At 43.1% G+C, this 24,193-nt stretch overlaps 1 protein-coding gene across 2 annotated transcripts in view; it reads right to left on the reverse strand.

The window, feature by feature from the left end:
* The window catches only part of LOC111142547 (protein tyrosine phosphatase, receptor type M), a 769,091-nt gene that overhangs the window by 55,234 nt on the left and 689,664 nt on the right, over positions 1-24,193 (reverse strand). For both annotated transcript variants that reach the window (XM_022495809.1, XM_022495810.1), the window contains one exon: positions 21,202-21,238. In XM_022495809.1, the coding sequence (XP_022351517.1) occupies positions 21,202-21,238 (37 nt within the window). The remainder of the gene's footprint in view (positions 1-21,201; positions 21,239-24,193) is intronic.

Here is a 24,193-nt window from a genome sequence, read left to right on the forward strand (position 1 = left end):
AATTCTTCTTTTCCTGCTTTACCATCAGAACCTCCTTCCCTTCTGTCCACAATGGAAGCTTCTATCGTTCCTCCTTGCTGCTCTGATCCCACTCTCACCTTTCCCAAGAAAACTGACTCCACCTCCTGATCTCTCTGCCGCTCGTCCCTTTATGGGACCCTGCACGCCACCTCTCATGAAGCTGGGTCTGCCATTTCAGCCCATGTCCCTTGGCGTGTTTGTGCCATTCTCCTGATGTATGGGCTGAAGATCTCAATGACTTCAATTGAAGGTTACAGAGGGGACAGGTAAACATTGGATCTTCTCCATCACTACCTTTCTAGCTTGTGGATAGGAACATTCACTGTGTACTGAACAGCCCGTCACTTATTCATAAGAAAAAAAAAATGCCCCGAGTCTATCTTTGTGTAAACAGATAGTCTTCCCAGCATAACCCCCAAACAAAGGGGTGGCCCAGACACTTTCTGCTTCCTTCACTAGATCCACAGACCTGTGCCACCTACTCTGAAAGTTCCAGAAACAGTTCTGATGACAATGGCTACAGGGGATGAATTAGATGCTCCAGGATCATGGAAGGCGTGTGCCTGAGGAAGAGAAGATACTTCTCCCTTTAGTGCCTGACAGGAGTGACCCTAGAGACATTCCAGGCTCCGGGCAAGTTCCCACCAGCAGCTCAATTACACTTTCTGAGTTTTAGACTCCCTTGTGTTTACTTCATTTCAGTTTTCCCTAGCGGAAAACACAGTTGTTACAGTTTACTACGCTTTCTGTGGCACCTTATAGACTACCTGGGACATGGCAGGAGCTCAATGAATAAATGAATTAGTCTGTATGCCTACTTATAAACTGTATTATTTATTATTAGAATATGTCTAAGTATTAAACAATATTAATATATCATATTTGAATAAATCCCCTCCTCGATGGATATTTTGGAGATTATTAGTAGAAGCTGGAAAGCACGTTGGTTTTACTACTTGCCAATTCATTGAAGGGGGGACATCTTTTGCAAGGGTCTCTTCAGAATGACTGTGACCATCATGCAGGCCTCAGAGCGCTATGACGGAACTGCTTCCAACCATTAAGTAAGTTACTCCTCTGTTTCTTGGACTCGAGGCTTTGTATCTCAGCTCAGCTTATTTCCCTAGGTAACCAGAATGCCATCCTGGCCTCCAACAACTGTTCTCTACCAAGGGCCATGGTTCTCAAGTCTGGTTGCATATTACAATTATTGTGTAGCTTTTTAAAAAGTTCTGAGATCCCCTTGTTCCACCCACATCGCTGCAAATGGCAAGACAGCATTCTTTTTGATGGATGAGTAATAGTCCATTGTATGTATACACCACATCATCTTTAGCCACTCATCTGTCAATGGATATCTGGGCTCTTTCCATAATTTGGCTATTGTGGACACTGCTGCTATAAATATTGAGGTGCAGGTGCCCCTTTGAATCACTATTTTTTAAAGGATTTTATCCATTTATTTGACAGAGAGATAGAGAGAACACAAGTAGGCAGAGCAACAGGCAGAAAGAGAGGGAGAAGCAGGCTCTCCACTGAGCAGGGAGCCCGATATGGGGGTCAATACCAGGACCCTGGGATCACAACCTGAGCCAAAGGCAGCCACTTAACTGACTGAGCCACCCAGAGGCCCCTGAATCACTATGTTTGTATCCTTTGGGTAAATACCTAGTAGTGCAATTCCTGGGCTGTATCAATATTTTTAACTCTTTTCCAGAGTGGCTGTACCAGCTTGCATATGCTAAGCGAAATAAGTCAGTTAGAGAAAGACAAACACCATCTGATTTCACTTGTATGTGGAATTTAAGAAACAAAACAGAGGATCATAGGAGAAGGGAGGGAAAGATAAAATAAGATTAAATCAGAGAGGTGGACAAACCGTAAGAGACTCTTAACTCTAGGAAACAAACTGAGGGTTGCTGGAGGGCAGGTGGGTGGTGGGATGGGGTAACTGGGTGATGGACATTAAGGAGGGCACGTGATGTAATGAGTACTGGGTATTATATGAGACCGATGAATCACAGGCCTGTACCTCTGAAACTAATAATACACTAATGTTACTTAATTGAATTTAAATAAAATAAAATAAAATAAAATAAAAATTCTGAGATCCTAACCCAAAACACTACTTTAATTTGGCTGGGGTGAGGTGAGGTCTGGGTATGTCTGCATATCAGAACCCCACACCCACAGCATCAGGAACATCTGGCTCCACCTTCCATCCTCTCAGGAGGTCTCATATGCAGATGTAACGCAGAAAACCCAAGTTCTGTTTGTTTTGAATCTACTGACTAGTCTAACTTTATATACCAGCAATTTGAATCCAGGAATCCCATTTCTCTCTGACTTAGAAGGAACTTCACACATTGAATGGCGAGGAACACGCTACACCAGCTGGCCAAGGAGCTGAGGCAGTTAAGATGACAGAGCTGTTTTTGCTGTAGTTTTTAATGTTTACCTAACTACATATGGGTTATCTTGAAAACAAAGGGCATTTATAAGCATCAGGGGCTCACTTGGTTGATGATATAAATGGCAGTCTTGATAATTTTCTTGTCTGCTGACATAAAAAAAAAGATTGGAATAGATTAAAAAAACAATTAGGATAGAAAAGTTAGACAAAAAAAGAAAAGACTGGGATAGAAAAATGAATTGGGTCTTTGTTCTTTTCAATGCTAAAATTAGGACAGTTATCCAGAAGAACTAAAACAACTTGGGTTAAGATCTGAAAATGAATTTGAATGCAAAGATTATTCTAAGCTGATCCCAGAGGGAAAAAAAGAAAAAAAAACCACCACGCAAGGCGAGGGGCCTGAGTCCTCATCTCCCCTGGTGTGGATTTGCTGTGGTCTTCCTCGTCTCTTCTGCCCTTCCCACACTCCCCCCACCACCCCCCTGCGCGGGGTACTGTGCCTCCATATTTGAGAGTAGCCCTTGCTGACACACCGTGTGACTTTCTCCCTGACCTGGTCACAGTTGCAGTTCACCGAGAAAACTGCCCAGGGGCAGGCTCTAGAGAGTCTTGTCTTCTGGACTAATGATGCAAGATATTTTCAACAATGCTTATTCAAATCTTGTTTGAAAAAGAAAAAGGAAGGCACCCCAATTTAAGGTTTTTAGGGCCAACATTGGTCAATCCTGTTTTTCTTTTCTCTTTGAAATTAGTCAAATTATACTGAATAACATATTTCAAATTATTTCCTGAGACACGGATACATTATGACTCAGAGGTCTAGGTCTAACAAAATCAAAGAAGCGTGCCAGAGGCCAGGGCGGGGTAGTCTTTGAGGATCCCAATGGCCACTCCTTTTGATTTTGGCAGTTCCTGGTGGGATCTGAGAGACCCTGGCCACTCGAAGCCTATAGACACATGCCTGGGATGCAAGGCCGTTACCCCTGGCACCCACGCCCTCACAGGGATGAGATTTGGGGAGTTCAGTGTTCCTCTGCCTCTGATGTCAGTCTCCCAAAAGCTGGTGTGGCAAACGCCATTACCATGAGGACAGTAACAGGTCACTGGGGATTGCTCCCAGGCTGGACAAACAACTCCCGAGACGAGGAATCTGTAACAGCAGACAATGGACTCTGAAAAACCTCCCTTGCTCCAGGGACCAACGGCAGTGACCCATAGCCATAGTGACCCACAGCCACAATGACCCAAAGCCGCGGTGACCCACAGCCCTGCTGTCTGATTTCTGCAGTTTGTGGCTGGGTGGGAGCCGGAGGCTGCTTTGGCTGTGCCTTACAGATGTTCCCGCAATAGGCAAGAAGATTATTCTCAGCAGTCATCCCCTTGTGAGACTTAAGTATTTAAAATGCAAGGTCTTGAAATTTCAGTATCAGACCAATAATACATTCCATTTCCCTCACAATAGTTGGCTTACACAGACCTCTACTGAGAAGAAAATGTATGCAGGGGCCATTCTGACCACCACCACGCCTGGAAGGAACAGCAACAACAAGAAAGGTCAGGGAGGACTAGAGCGCAATGGGGGGAAAAAAAGGCAATGAAAAGCATAAGTGAAAGCCATTCAAGGATGGGCTCTATTGTGTTCAGATGAGTTCTCTAGTTCATGGGAAGTGAGAGATATTTAAAATCATCATTTCAAATCTTGATAGAAGACTTGTATCTCTTCTTTTCACATTCTCATTTCTATACGGTGTGTTTTCTGTGTTGACTAGAGCTGCTGAGAGGTCAAGGTCCTTAAGCTCCCAGTGGCATATTAGAGTTTTTTGAAAGGAAGAAAGGTAGTACACATTCAAATCGCTATCCATCGTAAATAGAAAAATATCTAACTTCTTTGGGGGACTGTCTATATTGCCCAGGACCCATATGAAGTATGTTATATATCTTATCTTATTCAGCTAAAAAATTGCAATCCTATATAATGAGCACTATGGTTCTCCCACATTTTACTGAGAGGACGGGAGGCTGAGGAAGTCTGGCACATCATCGGAAGGCACACGGCTAGTGGATTGTAGAGCTGACCTTTGAGGTCTACCCCACCATGTGACGCTGCCTCCATGCCAATGTCAAAAGCAACTCAGAAGGGTTGTAGTTGACAGGAGTGTGTGTGTGTGTGTGTGTGTGCGCGCGCGCCCAGTTATCTTAACCTGGCAAGAAGATAACAGAAAAAAACCCATGTCAACTACCTGAGACTACCTCCTTAAACATGTGTGTTTTTCTTTTCTGTTTTTTCTTTCTTTCTTTCTTTCTTTTTTTTCAGGTTGACTGCTGCCTTGAAACCTACCATGGGGCCAATCAAATCCAACTGCTTGACAAGCATGGCCAGCCCCAGCTCTCTTTCTCCACCACCCAACCTCTCCTGCGTCCTGAGCTGCCCCGACTTGGGAGCACTTCCAGAGTAGAAGCCCTCCTCCAGCTGCTATCAGCCTCCTCCTAAGCAGATGTCCGTTCCAGCCTGCAAGTCCTGCTGTCTCAGCTTGGCCCACTGAAGATGACCTCGTCAGGCAGGTGTTCCAAGACTGGAGCCATGGCTCCCTGTTTCTTTATTTACCATCAGCGGTGATGATGGTGTGTTTTTAATGAACCTCTTCCTTGGTGGTCCATGAGTGTGGACCTACCCATTCAGGTCACTGTTTCTCTGTGCCCAGTGGTTCTACACCTAGCTTGCTTCCCTCATTCATACCCCCTTGCTGGGCCCTGGTGGGGATCTGAATGTGAATTCCGCATCTAAGGTGAGCATTCGGCTTGCTCTGTGTCAGGCGCTCCTCAAGGTGTAGAAAGGATGCCAAGGTGAGTGACAGAAACACGTCCCTACTTTCAAGAGGCTTGCACTTATATAAGGTAGAGAGAATTCGGGAATATATCACACTCTCACTTAAAGGGCAGTAAGGTAAGTGTCCTAAGATACTTGAACTTCAAACTGAGCTATGTACGCCTCTGGAGACACATGGAGATTCTCCATGGGGCACAGGATTAATTTTTAAAAGGATTCATTTCTAGATATTTAATTCTACGTGGATGTTACCAAACTGATCTCCCTGAGAAGGAGCCACCATGCACAGCGGTCTTTCTCGCACTTAACCAAACCTTCACCCATCTCAAATACTACGATGGGGCTCTGCTCAGGTATACAACCTACAAGTCTGAAACAAAGCAATTGACTGAAAACACATGGCTTTGTGCCTTCCTTATCTGAAACAAAGTTCTGTTATGAAAAATCTGATGTTAGAAATGGGGTACATGTATTTTAAATAATGGGAAAATTTTATTTCTTAAATAATGCCATTCAAACCTGTACTTGATATTAGAGACCAGGGTATTTTGGTTCATGTTAGGATGCTCTGAATCAGAACACTTAAAGCAGCGGCGGCTAGTAAGTCTTACTCTTTTTTTGGGGGGGGAGAGGAAGAGGGAGAGAGAGAATCTTAAGCAGGCTCCACGCTGAGCACCGAGCCCACCGTGGGGCTCGATCTCACAACCCTGAGACCATGACCCGAGCTGAAATCGAGAGTCGGATGCTTTACTGACTGACCCACCCAGGTATCCCTGCCTATTTTTTCAAATGGAAGTGGAATGTTTTGCTGGACTACCAAATTTTTCTGGATGAAACCCATGGCTCAAAGTTTTACATGTTTCCTTTCAGGTTAGATATGCTGTAATCCGTAAAGTAGTGAAAATATATTTATCACATATCATAAAATATTTATTCTAATTATATCAATCCTCATTTTATCTCGGAAAATATTTAATATTATCTATCTCCTTTTCATAAGTGGGCCCAGTGGGCTGGAAAGCGGAGTCTAGCTACCCACAGGCTGAGTGCAGAGGGAGTCGCAGAGCTCTCCTGTGGGATTCGGATGGATGTGTGTCTGTAGTGGAGGGACCTGTTTTATGTATTGACCCAAAACTCCAAGAAACAGGAATTTGCTGAATATGAAGACTAAAAAAGGGTAAATAAAGTGATGAGGCTCTATATCGATTAATAGAGGGGATATTTTGGAATATTTTACTCTAGACATATTTTAAAATGTTCAAATATTCCAAGGATGGCTCCCCAGGCATGCAGGTGGCTGGCAGAGACCAGCAGTGGAAATGTCCAGGCAGCGTGGCAATGGCTGGGATGCCGAGATAGTGGCAGCGTGGCTCCAGGTGGAGCAGCACACAGAAGATGGGGGTGCGAAGGTCAGAGCAGTGGTGGGCAGGGTGACAGCCCTCCGGGTAGCCTCGCCCAGCTGGTATACTCAAGGTCACCTGGTGCAGAGACGAGGCTCACATTTGAATCAGACGGGGGAGACTGAGGCTGCCCTTGGAGGGAGTTTTGGATGAAACTGAGCCAGACTCTTGCTGTCCCTAGTGCAAAGGAGCCCAGCAAGGCCCTGGGCTGGAAGGGGGACATGGGAAGGGGGATGACAAGGAGGGTGAACAATTAAATGAGGCACAGGAGGGTGAACAATTAAATGAGGCACAGGGATGAGCCCCTTGGGCTAGATGTGATTTCTGTTGACTGTCTCATCTGTTCACCACCTCAAGGGTGTAAATTTCCATCTTAAGATGAGAAACAGGTTTGGGAGAATAAATGCCCTTGAAGCTGGGATGACAACCCAGGGCAATCCAGCTGCACTTTCTAGATTTCAGAATGACCTCCGCACGCTGGGTGGGGGTGAGGCTTGTTAGTGAACGTCGGTCCTCCAACTGAGATGGGACTGGTCCCAGATGTGGGAAGAGGGGCTGTACTTGGTGTGCGGTACATGCTGAACAGTGGAAGTACAGATGGAAGGGGCGGGGACCCTACAGGCAAAGTAGCTGCAGGAGTCCTTGCGCTGGGCACTGGCCTGGGCTTGGGCTTGGGCTTGGTCAAGTCCTTCAGCATCCAGTTCACTCCATTAGCACTGAAGACCACTGAAGGTGGAATTCGGATGCGGAAGAAGATGAGCCTAGGATTTATGCATTTATTTTAAAGCTTTTGCTCATAAATAAAAAGGTCCTAAATTTTTGTTCCACTATTGTTATTATTACTGCTGGCAATAATCTAGAATAAGTATCATGAAGTCATCATTCAACATTCAGAGCGTTAGATGTCCCTTCAGTGGTTTCTGAGTAAGTTTTTATTACAAAACTTTATGTGATTTCTCAATATGATAGTTCTATAACACGTCTATAATTTTACATTTAGTAGCTTTTCATTTGTGCGGCAGTGAAATGTAAAAGGTAAAATATGCCACCACGTTTCATGGACTGAATCTGCCTCGTGTGTCACAAAAGCGATAACGGTGACACAGAAAACACTCAGCTTCTGCATTAATAAATCTTAACAACACTTATTTGATAGGTGCATTTGCTCTTCCCTGAGGCTACTTATGTTAAAGCATGGAATTTTTATGAATAATTTTTGGTATCAGCTGCAGAAAGTGGAAACTGAAGGTGAGATGGCTGGGTGTACGAGATGTGATTTGCTCATTTTCCTGAATTGCTAAGAATATCCTTCCCCTCGCCCCCCAGAAATTACCATTTAAAAGAAACAATATAAATCAGCTACGGAATTAGGAGCAAACGCCGAGGATTTTTCTATGATGGGGGAAAACACGAGAATATTTAACTTAAATTCAGAAATATAACTAGAAGCATGTTAAAATAGGGTTTCTAAGGATAGATCTTACGTGAAGCACCCTCCATGTCCAGAATTACAGGGTTCGGAATGTTCACCAGTCTACTGGAATTTTCATTTAGTGACAATAAAAGAGAAAACAGGCGTTGGAGCTATAATAAAATAGACCTTTTAAGAAGTAGTGTCAAAAGTGATGACTTAAATAAGGACATTAAATAGTGTTTTCAGCTAATAATTTCAGTGGTTCGCACACAAAGATAAACCCTTTCTTACTCTGGAGTAGGCTTTCCCACTGTGAGTCTTTTCCCTATGCCTGGCCCACTCAGGGTAGCAGCTACTTGCCAATTACCCCGTCTGTTCTAAATTGGCTCACAGGTGTGTGTTCTTCTTATAACTGAAAACCAGGCATACACTTTCTGCCATTCCCATTAGTAACATTTCCCCTCAAACACATAATCCACATGTTGATGTTTACACTTGACTCATACCCTTCCCTAAAATTGTCCTTTCAGATCGAAATGAGAGAGTGTGCCAACGTCGACTGTGCAAATATTCGTGGCTCTCCCTAGATGATTAGTTTCATGGAATGTTGGTTTCCAGGTACATTACTAGAACATATGCAATCCTGATCGGACACCAAAAGGTCATGTCAGATTTAATTAAGAGAAAATTGGTACAAACCAAACACTAATAGACAGGCTGCATGCAGATTCTCAAATAGCCCGGGAAGCCTCTGTCTATGGCATGAGTCATAACCCTTCAGACATTGTCTCTGTTTTGGTTCATAACGTGCCTTTTGTCTTACTCACTTATTCGATTAAAATAGTTACAAAATATTTAAAAACAAAAACGATAAAAGAATAATATACTAGATACTCTTGGCTATGTCTTAATAAAAATACATTTAATCAATACCCATTTTCTGCCTAAGAAATATAAGGCACTTGGTATTTTAAAATTCTAGTTTCTCCCTTCCCATTTTTCACATTCATATTGTTTAGTACTTTAGTTCCAATGTGAGTTCATTTTACCTCGATTAGTCATTATTGTAATTCCTTTCTTTTCTGTTGTAAATTTTTATATACCCTCATCGTTTTTACTGTGGTTTTCCCCAGTTCATTTTTGTTAGGATAAACTTCCTGCCTTTCCACACCATTCTTAACTCTGTCTCAAGTCACAGCAAAAATAGATGAAGAAGCACATTTTTTTAAAAAAGTAAACTGGGAAAAAAATAAAAAATAAAAAAGTAAACTGGAAACAAAATGAGTCAAGTATTCTGAGTATATTCTTCCTTTCCCCTACCAGGAATTTTAAGACCTTTAAACAAGGAAATAAATGAAAATAGTGGCTTTGAGAACAAAGTTTGTCATTATATTTTTAGAAGTTTTCTTTTTCCTTAAACAAAAGCTACATGTGTTAAAATTAACGAAAATAAAGCACTTAAAAATAAAAATCTATAAGATTAGGGGCGCCTGGGTGGCTCAGTGGGTTAAAGCCTCTGCCTTCGGCTCGGGTCATGATCTCAGGGTCCTGGGATCAAGTCCCACATCGAGCTCTCTGCTCAGCAGGGAGCCTGCTTCCTCCTCTCTCTCTCTGCCTGCCTCTCTGCCTACTTGTGATCTCTCTCTGTCAAATAAATAAATAAAATCTTAAAAAAAAATCTGTAAGCTCACCCTTGGGAGTCTTTAAATAAATGATTTCTGACACACAAACACATACATACCTTTAGCCATTTAGATACATTAGTGTAGTGATAAAATCCCAAATAAAGATTAAAAAATAAAGCCATTCAAAGAATAACTATGATGGCTCCCATACCACATATGACGTACAATGGCCTAAATTACAATTGTGGGTTTTGTTAAAAAGAGGAACACCAACATATTTTTATCTATGAAAATGTTGGCACCAAACTCAAAACTAAAAAGTTTTTGGAAGTGATATAAATGTTCTGTTAAGAAAACTTAGAAAAAAATCTTTCTATGTGTCATACGAAGTAGAATAAGGTGATCTGATTGTGTTGCCAGGAAATTTGTTTTGGAAACTTGTTAATAAATTATTGGTGAAAAACTTTAATACCCTGTTTGCTTTCCCCTGTGTGAGCGTGAGGCTTTGGGTGTGGGTCAGGGTAGGTGTCACCTTCACTCAAAACCATAGGCGCAATTACTCACCAGTGAAGTGTCTACATTTTTTTGCCTGCATGTAAATATGTCACTGGGTATCTCCATATTTTTTAAAGAACACAACCATGATACTGTTATATGATTTTAAAAAGAACTATTGTTCTTTTTATTCTAAACTCTTTATGCACAGATGAACTATTGACCCTGAGGTCCTCTTCCTCAACTGACACGCAACGCTTGGGAGACATGTGCATTTCCTGGAACTCTGCTGTGTGAGATGGATCTCAGAAGTGGTCTGCAGGAATTCCTTTTGGTTCAGCTCCACACTGTCTACAATCTCTTTGGTGAAGATTGTAACTGACCACTTGTAGGCATCTGGTCAACCTCTAGCCAAGCAGAAGATGGGGCCTGCCTAACTAGCACCTCCCTACCCAACACAGACAGGTTGAAGAAGGAGCCCAAGAGTGCACATCTTTCCTTTTATTCCCCCCACTGCTCATCTGTCATTATTATTCTCTTTTCCACAAGATCATTTCTCAGCCCCATTTGTTATTTCTTAGCCTTCCAAAGCTCCCCTCTAAACTATCCTTGTGTATTCTTATCTCAGAAACTGGTTTGGACAAACCCTATTACAAAAAAATGTGTCTGGCCTTTGGAATTAGCGGTTTTCCCTTCCATGTGATCTGACTCTATGTGTGCTTCAGGGAAGCCTTCAGAACACCAAGACTGGTGTCCTTTGCGCTATCAGAGCTGCTCAATCTCTACAAGACTTCAAAAGCAGAGGGAAAATACATTTCTCCAAGCTTATGATATAGTTTATCGTCTTTCCAACCCATGTCTGTCCTTCATTTTTTTTCTTTTTATAAATTTTTTTAAAAGACTTTATTTATTTATCTGATAGAAAGAGCACAAGTAGGCAGAGAGGCAGGCAGAGAGAGAGGGGGGGAAGCAGGCTCTCTGCTGAGCAGAGAGCCCAATGCAGGGCTCAATCCCAGGACCCTGAGATCATGACCTGAGTTGAAGGCAGAGGCTTAACCTGCTGAGCCACCCAGGCACCCATCCTTTGTTTCAAAATGATGATAATCTTTGCACTTTGAGGAGGATGCAGGACACTGGTGAAAAAGTAAGTGGTTCCCTTTGATATATCCCTCTGGAAGGAAGCGTGAACAGGTGTAGAATTATTAATTTTTATGAAAACTGTATGGGTATACACTATACCAGCATTAAAGTCCAAACTGCCTATGTGTCACTGAAAATGTGTCTTTTGGAATCCACATGACGATAATGATGAGAATTGCAGCTAATATTTATTGAGCAGCTGCTAGCAGATCTGGTATCTGAGCCTTACTAACTCTGGAATCCACTCTCATTAGCCTCTCTTCTCTATTGCCGCTTGGAGGGGAAGAAAGTCTCATCTTAGTTACTGACATAAAAATAATGTTTGTATGTGGGAGGAATTTGTGGACCCCAGTTTCAAAGATTTGATCGTGGCCCTCTGAATAAAACCAACAACAGGGTGATCCTTCGCATGACGTGTACTTAGAACTGAAATGTTTCAAAGCATTTCTTGAAACCCCATCTACCTAAATGAATCATTATTTGGATTTTGCTCTTTGTGGCCTATATTCAGCTCTCCTCTAGAATCAGGCCTTCCTGGCAGTTATGTAAACATTTTCAGCGTGCAGTGGTACCACTGTGAATGGGAAGGCAAAGGCTGCTATTATTCCTGATGTGGAGAGCGGAAGGATAAAGGCAGATAAATCAGATTTGAGGGACAGGGGTAAAGATCAGGCCTCCAAAGAGAAACCTTTATACAGAAAAGAATGAAAGGGTTGATAGGCAGAGTGTGGCAATAATCTGCTCCCCTCCGCAGAGACCTTTGGTCCTTGATCCCTGGGAGGGGTTGTATGGCAATATTGCTTGAAGAGCTGGGAAGAGGCGCACGAAAAAGTGTTTGGAGCCTCAGAAGGGAGCCACATGACAGATGTTCACACCACAAGAGGCTCTTGCTGGCTGAGTCACTGAGCATTCATCAGGCCTGTCTCTAAAGAGAACCCTCATAAACTCATCTTGAGTACTTGTTCATGCTGTAAAGAGGGGACCAGACAGAAGGCAGTCAAGGAGAATAAAAGAAGAATGGTGACTTTCAGAATGGAGGGGTTTGGTGACCCAAAGGACCTGGCTGCCTTCTGTCAAGGAGAAATAAAGCAAAGGGAAAAACCCACATTCACATGCTTCAGGGGCCACTGCCGGAGAAATAAAAGCTTTCATTAGTCTCTGTATTCTTTAATTAAGCCTTTCTTAGTATACAAGTGGGATCTGCTTTTATTTAAGAAAAAAGGGAATAAATCTAATAAATGAATAAAATAGGGGTAAGTTGATTCCCTAGGTATCACACAGTGTAGGCAATCTCGAATTTTCAATGGCACCATGGGGCACTGCAAGAGAAAATTTCCAGAAGCATCCTCTTGAGTAAGAAGGCAAGGCACAAAAGTAACTTGCAATGGCCAGAAAGGTCCAAACTGTCTGCTGCGAACTTGTTCAAAACTGTGTCGGTGTGTGATCAAGGAATCTGATCACCAGAGTCAGGAAAATAACAGCAGTTCTGCACTGGGTCTCATTTTTCCACCTACTGTGGAGTACGGGCGAGGGAGAGAAATAGCCTACAGTAGTTCCCAGACCTGGTCTTATGGCAAAATCACAACTTAGTGCTGGCTGTTTACACATACACCAGCACTATGTAGTTCCTAAGGTCAGCGCTGTATTTCCAACCCTGTCTGAGCCAGACACTTGGTACGTTCACAGAAATATTTGCTCCGTTTTGGGTGAATTGGGCCTGAGAGCAGTGTCTTTGCTTTGAAAGGGCCCATGATGTCACAGGCCCCAGAAGCCAGCACCAGGGCCTGTGGCCCTGGGTCCTCAGCTACAGCTCTATCCTTCCAAAGCGCTGAACCTGGAAGAAAGACGTGACCTTGATTGGAAAGAAGGCCTCTCAGGAGACTGGAAATACATTCGGTTTCTCCAAAGTTGAACACTGCATGCCATCTCTGAAAATATTCATGAATGATAATCGGTACAGTTTGCAAATACTTTTGTATACACACTTCACTTGAACTTATAGGGATGAAAGTCACTTGAAGCAATTTGTGCTTTAAGATCCAACTGTCTCAATGGCAAAACAGGGGAGCTGGACTTCAAGACTTTAAGAGTTTCTAGCAGCTTAAAAAGATTCTAGAATTTTCTACTTCAAATGAAGAACACTGGTAAATTATTCTTATAGATTCAAAAAGCATCTGGAACCATCTAAAATGGGGTGCATGCATGACAGCAGCATTGTCTGTCTTCCAATTATTCTGTGTTGGTTTAAGTTCTGTTACTCAAGGGACATGTTTCCATCGTGGCATCTATAACAATATGGGTGGATGCCACCTACTGCAGTCTATTTTTGGTTTTATCTTTTAATTTGCAACCTGTCTTTAAACGTCCTCACTACTAATGAGCAGGTTTATTAAGAGCATAGGGTGAGAAATGTTTGTGATCTGACCTTTTGGCTAATTGGCCAGTCTCTGTTGAAATTAATCTGGTGAAGAAAAATTATGGTTTCAAAGGCAGTTTACGGGGAAGCTGTTAGTTGCAATTGTTCATTCCTCTTTGGAAAACTGTGCAGGAATAGTAACATGTAGTGGGTCCACCATGGAGAGTTTGGCCCGGGCATACGGAAGGCAGACCTCACAAAAGGTCACTGTTTGCCGGGTATCAAAGCCTCCTTATTTAAATTTGAAAACTAGAGGCTACTCCACTTTACCAGACAATACTTTTAAATTAACCTCAAAGATGACACTTCCAGTTGACAACCCATTGGAAATATGGCGGCCACTTAGCTGGGAGGAACAATGGCAGCCAGTGAACTTGTACACACTGGTAGTTGAAGGAATACAAACAAAAGTTGTTTACTGAAGACTTAGCTCTTGATTAAAACTTTTCTCTTTCAATTCCACTGAGAAATAATTTCAAGGTTTCATCTCCATCTGGAGGCCAGAATGCAGGAGACAGAAGCTTCTTCATGAATGTGTAGAACTTGCATCGACACTGACAAGTTTCTGCTCCAAGTGTGACTTGCTGAGGAGGGTTAAGTGTACCTATTCTAAGCACCATTACTCACTGCTTCAGGGGCTAGCGGGGAGAATTTGGAGCTAGGAAAATATAAACCACATTTATCTTTCCGAACAATCCTTAAGAAAAATAGTGCTACCACATGGAGTATGTGGAAGACATGGAGAAGAAGACCAGACCAACAGCAAACAGAAGGAAGCCACGATAGAAAAGTTTCAATCGCAGTGCAGTTGTGTACGACTGGAGGTGTTTCTGCTAGAAATCGTCACTCCCCACATTTTTGTTATTTTCATGTTCAAAGTCTGTTCCTGGCTCAAGGTCGCTGGAGGACATTTATTTCCAGGCTTCTCTTTTTTTCTCTTTTTCAAATTATCAATAAATAATAATCATGGACAAATAAAACTGATTCTATCCAGTGTATATGGGAGGGGGATCGGCACAGGTAGGGTCAGGACAGAGATGATCTCCAAAAACAGTGCCTGGATTGTCGGAAGAGAAAGTGTTCATAAGAATAGGAGCTGATCACCTGGAACTAAGAATAGACAGAGTCACAGACGTTGGAGATCAAGATCCCCAAATCCACCCAGGTGAGTAGATGCTGTCAACAGGAGATGGCCTTTTTGCCTGGTTGGAATGTCCTACTGCCTAACTGGGGTCTGGCACACAGTGACTCCCAATTCATTCATTTATTCATCCCTTCCCTCATGCACTCATTTTTGTATTCTCACCAAGCATCTGTTTCAGGCCAGCTCTCCCCCAGGCAGTGAGTATGTACCTGTTGAATTAATACATGATCTCTGTGGCCCTTCCTCTGATACCAGGACATGAAGCAACCTTCTGCCCAGGCATCTTCCTCTTTGTTCCTTTTTTTTTTTTTTGGGGGGGGGGCATCTTCCTCTTTCACTGGCCTGCAATGCAGAAGGTCCTTGCCAGGCGAAGGGCGGTTTTGCCTGACGGACAGTGATATTTCTAATGGTAAACAGCTACCTGGTAACTGGTTTTCTCTATCAGTCCCAGTGTGACACTGAGCATCAGAGTTTCTGCGAACAAAAGATGTGCTAGCTTCAGATTGTTAAGGCCCACGCATTTTACTCTTCTTGAGGATAGGTGGCTTGATACCCTTTCATCGTTTATTTTTTGGGGGGGGACTGTGCTAATTTGACAGGCCTGGCTACGCCCCTGGAATTCTGACCTCAGCCTTCATTTGCTGCCACATAGAGTCTCTTCCTGTCACCAGTGACTAGCGACTCTCCAAACAGGGTGCCCAGAGGTCCACTGGGGAAAAGGGAGACTCTGGAATCTTAGTGTCACATTTCAGGACATCTGAGACAATTTTAATTAAGAGGTATTTCCAGAAATGATTGTATCATAGAAAAAAAATTTTTTTTTGAGAAAGATCATTAACTTGGAAGGAAGGGATTAGATTTTGAAGAGAGAGCTTCAGCGCAGGAGAAAGACCATAAGCCCTGAGCCTCTTATCCAGAGTGAGAATCACACGATTATCATGCAGCACTCGACATGGAAAGGAGGAAAAGCGTCTGGAAACTTTGTGGAAGCACTGCCGGCCCTCAGCTACACGTTAGTTCTGTTTTCAACCCCTATTGCTCCCCAAGGGCTTCTTCTTTCCTCTATTTATGAAATGGGATGAGTAATACCCAAATTCATTGGAGGACAGAAAATTAGTTATACCAGAAAGTCTAGCACTTAATAGGCACTTCATGTTTATTGAATCAATGGACAAATAAAAATTCTGACTTTCAAAAAGAAGTGTATTTTATCAAGCAAAACTACGAATATAGAAAGAAAATATATTTATCACTTTTTATTACATGAGAAGGGACATACTTGAAAATCAACTGTTTTGACACTATATTTAATGTTAGAAAATATATTTCAGTTGTATGCAACTTAGATTATTGAGTAAAATAAAAGCTACACCTGCCTCGCTGTCATTATTGTTGTCTGAATTATTAGTTTGTACTCCAGATTTTTTTTTTTTTTTTGTGGTTATTCTGTTACCTCTATTTCCAGTTTTCTCTGAAGGATAGTTCCATACAAACTAATCCTTTTTCTTTTTTCTTTTTTTTGAGAGAGAGAGAGAGAAAGAGAGCTCAGGTGGTGGGGTAGGGTCAGGAGGAGAGAGAGAGAATCCCGAGCAGGCTCCACACCCAGAGCAGAGCCCAATGTGGGTCTTGATCTCATGACCCTGAGATAATGACCTGAGCCGAAATCAAGAGTTGGACCCTTAACCAACCACACCATCTAGGTGCCCCCTAACTAATCTTCTTAAAGCACTGTTTTCACCACCACATGGCTCAGAAACATCCTTCCTCTCCTGTCTCTGCCCTTCTTCCTTTAGTTAAACAATGCTCTCCATTCACAGCCTTTAAACCAATGTCCTCACTTAACCTGCCAGTTTTTCCTACCCCTCTAACTCAGGGCTTTTTTTTTTTTTTTTTTTTTTTTTTTTTTTAAAATCTGGGATGTAGAGATTTTTCAGGCTAGATTTTATTGTCTGTGAATGTCTGAATGTCTATATAAAATCCTGTGTCTGTATGAATTTTTCCTGAGAGAAGATCCATTTCGACCAGTGGCTAAGAGGACTCAAGACACCATGGAGGGAGGTGAAGACCCTTTCTATCTTTAGTCAGGTCTCCCTCATGCCCTCTGCCAGGGCTCCGTGCTCCTGCCTGACCTGCGGAGTCCTCCTGTTCATCCCGTCCTCTGTCCTCTGACACAGGAACCCTCCCTCAAGGTTGGCTGAAGACTCGCCTCCCCCACTCACCCCACGGATGCTCTTTACCCCTCCTCTGGCTCCGAGAAATGGCAGTCAAGTGCTGGGGCCCCACCACAAGACTGTGACCTCTGGATTTCATGATGGCCCCCCCGAGGGAGTGACAGGCAAATTCTTCCGGCGGGATCCACCGATATTCCTGTGCCCCTCTAGCCCACACATGAGTGGGGTCATGAGGAAGAGGGGCTGGGTGCTGGGCAGGCTGTGTCCCTCACAGACTGACAGCATTTCCTTCCTCAACTAGCTGACGGCATCTTTCCTGAGGTTTCTAAAGCAGGACTCTTGAAGTCAGTCTTAAAAATAAATCCAAACAATCATAAAAAGAACACTTCTCCAGCACCCCCCTCATTTGCATACCACATGGCTAGCAGGTGTTCTCCAGAATCATTTTGGAGGAGCGATTCTAAATGTGTGCAGTTTCCTCCAGCTCGTGGCCCATACTGGGGTCTCCACGGGGTATCTTTTGATGGTGAAATATGATCGGTTCTGGGCAATCCTACCCACCTGCATACTCATCTGCCCCTCACCGTGAGCCCTGCTTTTGAAATCCGCACTCTGAGTACAGACATGCATTAACAGACGTGACTTCCCATCCTCTGATTCCTGGTGTGCCAAATCATAAATCCTGAAAGTTACAATTGTATTAACGGCTGGTCAGACAGGTGGGATGAGATGCATACTGGGTCACTGACATATTAGCTACAGACAGAAAACAGTTAAATGGAGCGGAGGGGCAGGCAGGAAGAACATACTAAAAAAGCTACAGATCTGGCTTGATTGTGGTCCCTTCAATTTGGAGAAACATGACCGTTATCATCAAAGGTCAAAGTCAGTTACTGGTACAAATGTCAATAAAGTTGAGGTTGGGGAGAAAGAGATCGAAGAGATAAATTGAGGACATGTCTTCTAGATTGAAGGGACTTGATGAAAATCTACATATTTTAAACTCTTGGGAATAGATCTGGTTATCAGTAAACTGGACTGTTCATGTAGTTTTGTGGGTTCCTGCTATGAATAGGTTTTAAAGAATTATATCAGTGCAACTAGAGAAGATAAAGAGCAAGGAGAGATTTTAAAATTGCATTTGCTTTATCGCCCATTTTCTTGGATTCTTAGAATCAGACGTTTGTGGTTTTTGTTTTTTTACGAAGGAGCTCCATGGTCATGTTCTACCTCTCCGTGCCAATCTCTGCAGAGGATCAGAAATCCTCTGTTAGTCTGAGGCTAACAGTTTTGTTGCGTTTGTGTAATAAACTAGAAGAGAGATTCTAACGTTTTAACCCAGACCTTGTGGTCTGAATACATTACTCTTAACATGATGTGTACTGTCTTGATTGAATGTTAGACTTAAAATACGTGCTCATTTCTGGGGTGCCTGGGTGGCTTCGTTGGTTGAGCATCTGACTCTTGATTTTGGCTCAGGTCATGATCTCAGGTCGTAGGATCAAGCCCCATATCGGGCTCCACACTCAGCAGGGAGTCTGTTTCTCCCCCTTTCCCTCTGTCCTCTGCCCCTCTCCCTGCCTGCACTCTCTTTTCTTTAAAAAAAAGTCATAAAAAATTTTTTGCTCATTTCTATCCCTCTCCCTGCACCACCATCAGCGATATAAGTACTGCTGGTTTTCCAAGTGCAAGCTGTGGACCACCCCTGCACCGGGAAAGGTGCCATGTTCTGGCAAACGGGGCGTTATGTAACATCCTTCTCCATTAAGGGCACATGGGTGGTCTACCGCAAAGTGATTACATTTGCCATTTCTTAGCTGCCAACAAATGTATTTACTCATTAACACTTGATATGTTGAACGCTTCCAAAGAGGGCTACTGAGCAATTACGTATGACTCAGACGAATTCTGAAGGCACCAGAAAGTGACTTCTCTAATGGCAGTTTTCTTCAAAGCATGATATCCCCAGGGGGGAGAGGGGCAGAGGGGATGAACAAAGGAATGCCAGGTGAGGGGCTGCACAGAGGACTCTGGGGGTTTTAATCTCTACTATGCTGGCTGTTTAGTCACAGTAATCTAGAGGTCCTCAACTCTAAAAATTCAAGTAAGATTTAACTTTAGGTTCATGCTATTGGTGAAACATGGGCTAATAAGCAATAAATCAGTATTTTGTGTATTTTATGATCAAATTTTCACACACATGTATAAAAACTGCTAATTCCAGATTATCATCACATTTATTAAATGAGATCTGTTATGACCCTTACTTTAGAATATTCTGGAATCCATTAGCAGGATTTTAAGGAACTAACAAAGGATTCCTTTGAAAACATTGATGGATTCAGCTGGGAAGCAGCAGGGTATAGGAGAAGGCAACCAAGGTTGGATTCAGAGGCCCTGGATACACGTCCTCATTCTGTCCCATCAGGTAAGAGTTTGTGCCAGGCACTTGCTCCCTGAAGGCCTTAGCAACTCCTATAAGGGTCTGCTTCCTGTTAGCTGGGCATGCTCCATGTGACCTTTCTTTTGACCAGCCAAGTGATCTTGGAAGGAGCCACTACTGCCTTCATTTTGGGGGAGGAAACATACTGGAGGTCAAGTAGGTCGTCGAAACCCAGGTGTAGAATCACAAATGGTGACATGAGACTGTGGACTCTATGCATGGTGCCACCCAGGTTCTGTCTGAGGCTGTCGGGATTAGGAGGACAAGGCCCCTCGATGGCTCCATTTCAGCCACACTAGGAGGTTTCTACCCCAGAGCTCTGCTGTCCAAAACTACCAGTAGGGAAGAGCCAAATAAAGTCATTTAAATCAATACTAAAATCTAAAATTCAGTTCTTCATTCATAGTAGATACTTTCAGAGTATCTCCTGGTGGCTACTGTATTGACTGGCGCAGAAAAGGAAGATTTCCACCATTACAGAAAGTTCTGCTGGTTAGTGCTTCTCTAAGTGTTGACATTCTGCTTGCCGGTTACAATCTATGACTCATTAACTGAACCTGACCTTCGTCCTTTAGCGACTTCTCTCCTCTTGTGGCCCAACAAACACCTCCAACCCTCCCGCCTTTAAGCCTAGACTTTCCAGCCATGATTTTCTTGGCATCCTTTATTCTCTTGCTCCTTGATACTCTTTTAGGCAACCCCTGCCAATCCCTAACCATTGGCAAGTCATATCCTTTCGATTTCCCTGCTCTTGTTTCTGGGATATAACACAATACTAGAAACAATGATAAAATAATAAAATGAAGAGAATGCATGCTCTCAACCCTAACTGGGTTGTCCCTGCTTCTCAGCATTTCTTTGGCTCATCTAACAGACACACTAACACATCCCTTACGATGCCTCTTTCCCAACACCCCAGACTCCCATGATCCTCATTCTCCACAGATGACCCACCTCATAGTCAGTGTCCCAGGAGGACGATACAAAAGCTGTTACCATGGGCTTCTCCAGCACGTTCCTCCAGGTTTCTTGTTCCCTTACCCCAAACGATCTGACAACTGCTTTCCACCCAGCAGCACTAATTGCCGGCTTTCCATCTTTGCTCATGTCTCTCTGCTGTTCAGAAGTTCTCTTCCCCAGCCGACCTCTGCCACGAAGCAGTTTTTGGATCATCCTATCTGAAAGCAACTTCTATCTTCTCCAAGTTTCTCTAACATTTTCTCTGAACTTCCCACACAGATTTCTAACTGGTGCTGCTTGTAATAATGTACAGGTCACCCATACCTTCCTCACCAAACCACAACTAAGGTGCAAGGGGGTGCCTGATATGGATTCAGCCTGCACCCCTGGAGGCAACTAGCATGGGTCTTGGTATAGATAATGCTCAGCACATATTTATTTAGTGAATTTCTATATACCTATTTATGAAGATGTCAGATTAATTCCCAAGGTAGACAGATTTAATTCAATAATCAGTTGATGAATACACTTCTAATGATCACATGAAGTTCTAGCTAAATGACTAGATTACCAGATCTTCTGATGGGTGGTGTGTTGATGATAAGAACTGTAATAAATGGGGCCACAGCAGTGTAGGATATCATTCTGTGGGGAGGAGGTGTGGCACAGGGTCAAAATGATACAGAGTGGGCAAACAACCAAAGAAAGGCATCAAAGCTGTAAGAGACTTACCTTGGGTAGCAATATAATGATTGGGTCGATGATAACCCTAAAAATAAATGAGAAAGAATATTTGACCAACTTAAAATCGATACGCAGTGCAGAAGTCACACAGTAAGTCTGCCACAACGAATGCACAAAGACCAACAACGGTGTCGTCTGGAAGTTCAATGACCAGACGCAGTACCACGGAGTCCCACATAAAAAGCAAAGGTGCATCACACATCACAGTTCTGTTGCTTACACAGGGGGTGGGAGTAACTTAATCATACACTGGCTATGAGATGATGGGTGAGCAATAAACACTAACAACTTATGGATTCTCTGAAATAACATGACCACGACTCTTATTAGATTGCAAACAGGCTGGGAATGTGCAATAGGATTTCATTTGTGTTCGGGATGTTATGGGCAAGATGCCAAGGGTTTTAACGCATTTTCTGTCCTGCCGGTATAGGCAGCTATATCAATAGTTATACTGAACATCATTCTTAAACACTGCTAATGGTATGCCATGCTGCTGGAGCAAGAGCCAGAAATTTGAAGAGGCAGAAATTCTGCAAGGCCCCTTCCTTTTATCGTGACCCTGTGAGAAGGGGAAAAGATGAAAATTGGGCCCAAAGAAAGAAGGGAACAAAGAACACTGGAGGATCAATATCCGGGAGAGAGAAAACCAATTTAGAGAAAATGACACACAGGTAACGGAATATCACCATGGATCTTAATACTTTCCATTTCTGTCCCCTGAGATTACTAAATATGCTGTGCCCAAAGCCAGATGGGAGACAGGAGAAACTTGGAGAGGAAATACAGATTTCTCAGACAATTTAAATGCATGTCTGTTAGATGTTTTTGCTCTTAAAAAAAAAAAGTCATTGATAATGAACAGCAAAGGCAAACATACTCTTTATACAACTGACTTGCTGTAGGTCTCAAAGACTTTTGACAGATATTAAATAGGATTATTAAATGATCACCCATTTCTTGCCAGATGATAAGTGCCACAAAGCAAGACCCTGTCTGATGTACGGTCCCATGAATCAGTCCTAGCAAGGCTAGGAGATAGGAGGAACTCATTTACAAAACAGAAATAATCCACACAGCCCATGAATGACTTGCGCTGCTAAATGCAATGGTCATTTCTCGTTCTCATCTCTGTGACCTGCCACCATCTATGTGACACGATTAATCCCCTTGAAATACTTTCTTCTTTGCCTTCTGGGATATGATGCTCTCTGTTTTTCTTCCTCCCTCCCTCCCTGGCTTGTCTCCCTCATTCATCTGCCCATTCCTCCTCTTTGCCTTGATGTTGATGTTGGAGGGCCCAGTTCTTGGACTCTTTCCTCATCTACATGGACACCCTTAGTGATCTCATCTGGTCCCGTGGCCTTCAGTGCCATCTGTATGCTGATGAATTCTGCATCCTCACTTCCAGCCTGGTCTTCCCTGCCCCCCCCCCCAATTCCAATGTGGGATAATCTCCTACTTAACACTTTCACCTATATGTATAACATATATTTAAGGATTAACACACCTAAAAGTGAATTCCTTATTTTCCCCCTACCTCCCACCTGAATCTGCTCTGTCCACAGTCTTCTTCCCAGATAATAGCAATGCCATCTCAAAGGGACCCTGGCCCCTCTCTTGCTCCTATACCCCCCAAATAAACTGTCAGCAAATCCAGGGCTCTGGGTTGAATGTGGATCCAGGATCCTACCATTTCTCATCTTCCAGTGCCACCACAATTCCAGGCTTTTCCCCCTACCCCCCACCCAGCTCTCACTGCTCCTGTAGCCCCTGGGAGGTCTTCATGCTTCTGTGGGAGGTGTTCATGCTTCTATTCACACCCACCTACAATGTGTTCCCCTCTCCACTCTGGGATCATATCACCCCTCTGCCCCGGTGACTGCCTATGCCACAGTAAAAGCTCACATCTGTATGACTTTTTACCTTATCTGTCCCTACAACCCTTTTGACCTTGTTCACCTATGACTCTACCCCCTCGACTTGACTCTACTCCACCAACCCTCGCCGGCTTGTTTTACTTCAAATTTGCCAGCCATGTTCCACAGCAAGGCCTTTTCATGGGCTTTTCTCAGTCTGGAATGCTCTTTCCCTGAATACCTACATGGCACAATTTCTCCACTCCAATATTACCTTCTCAGTAGAGCTGACTCCAGCCACTCTACCCAAAAATTACAATCCACCTCCAAACTGCTTCTCTGTGTCCTCCGTTATGGCTTCCATTTTCTCTATCGTACCTATTACCACCTAATATACCATATAGAATTAACTGGTTTCATTCATTTGTTGCTGTTTCCCCCAATTAAAGCACCAGCTCCACTGGGTTGGAGGTTGGCTTTTGTTTTTCGTCTGAATCGCTCGCAGTTGCAACTCCAATATCTACACCAGTAACTGACATATAATATAATAGGCTGCTCAATAAAATCCTGTTGACTAAGTGAATAAACGGGCCCTGAATATTGACTCTCTTCTCTGTTAAAATAAAAACTAATTAATCTGGTATTTTCATTACTTTTATGTCTTTCCTCCTCTGCATCTTTACCCGCCCATTCTTTAAAGTTTAGTTAAAATCACTTCTACCACAAAGCCTAATCAGATTCCATTTACTCCTTCAGGCCTTGATTCATCAAACACTTAACTAAGTGCTTACGGTATTGCAGGTCTGGGCCCAGTGCAGGGGGTACAGAACTGTCCCTGTGCTTAAGCACTCTGCAGGGGCTCTGGCAGCTGGGACTGGGGATGGAACAGGATTCCCATGGAATTTCCCAAGGGAAAGAGTATTACAGAGAAGAAATTTCTTACTTTAGCTTCTAAACTGTGAGGCCCTGGGGAGAAGGTAGCAGATCTTGGACACCTGTGAATTATCCCATAAGTACTCACTAAATGTCTGCTGGGTAAAGAAATAAGTACAATGTACTTAAGGAAGAAATTTTGCTTTAATGGAAAAAAAAAATCTAACTTGGGTTGGGTACGTTTTGGG

This window comes from Enhydra lutris, unplaced genomic scaffold (assembly GCF_002288905.1).
Source record: "Enhydra lutris kenyoni isolate GAN:26980312 unplaced genomic scaffold, ASM228890v2 scaffoldscaffold8, whole genome shotgun sequence".
Taxonomy (NCBI): Eukaryota; Metazoa; Chordata; class Mammalia; order Carnivora; family Mustelidae; genus Enhydra; species Enhydra lutris.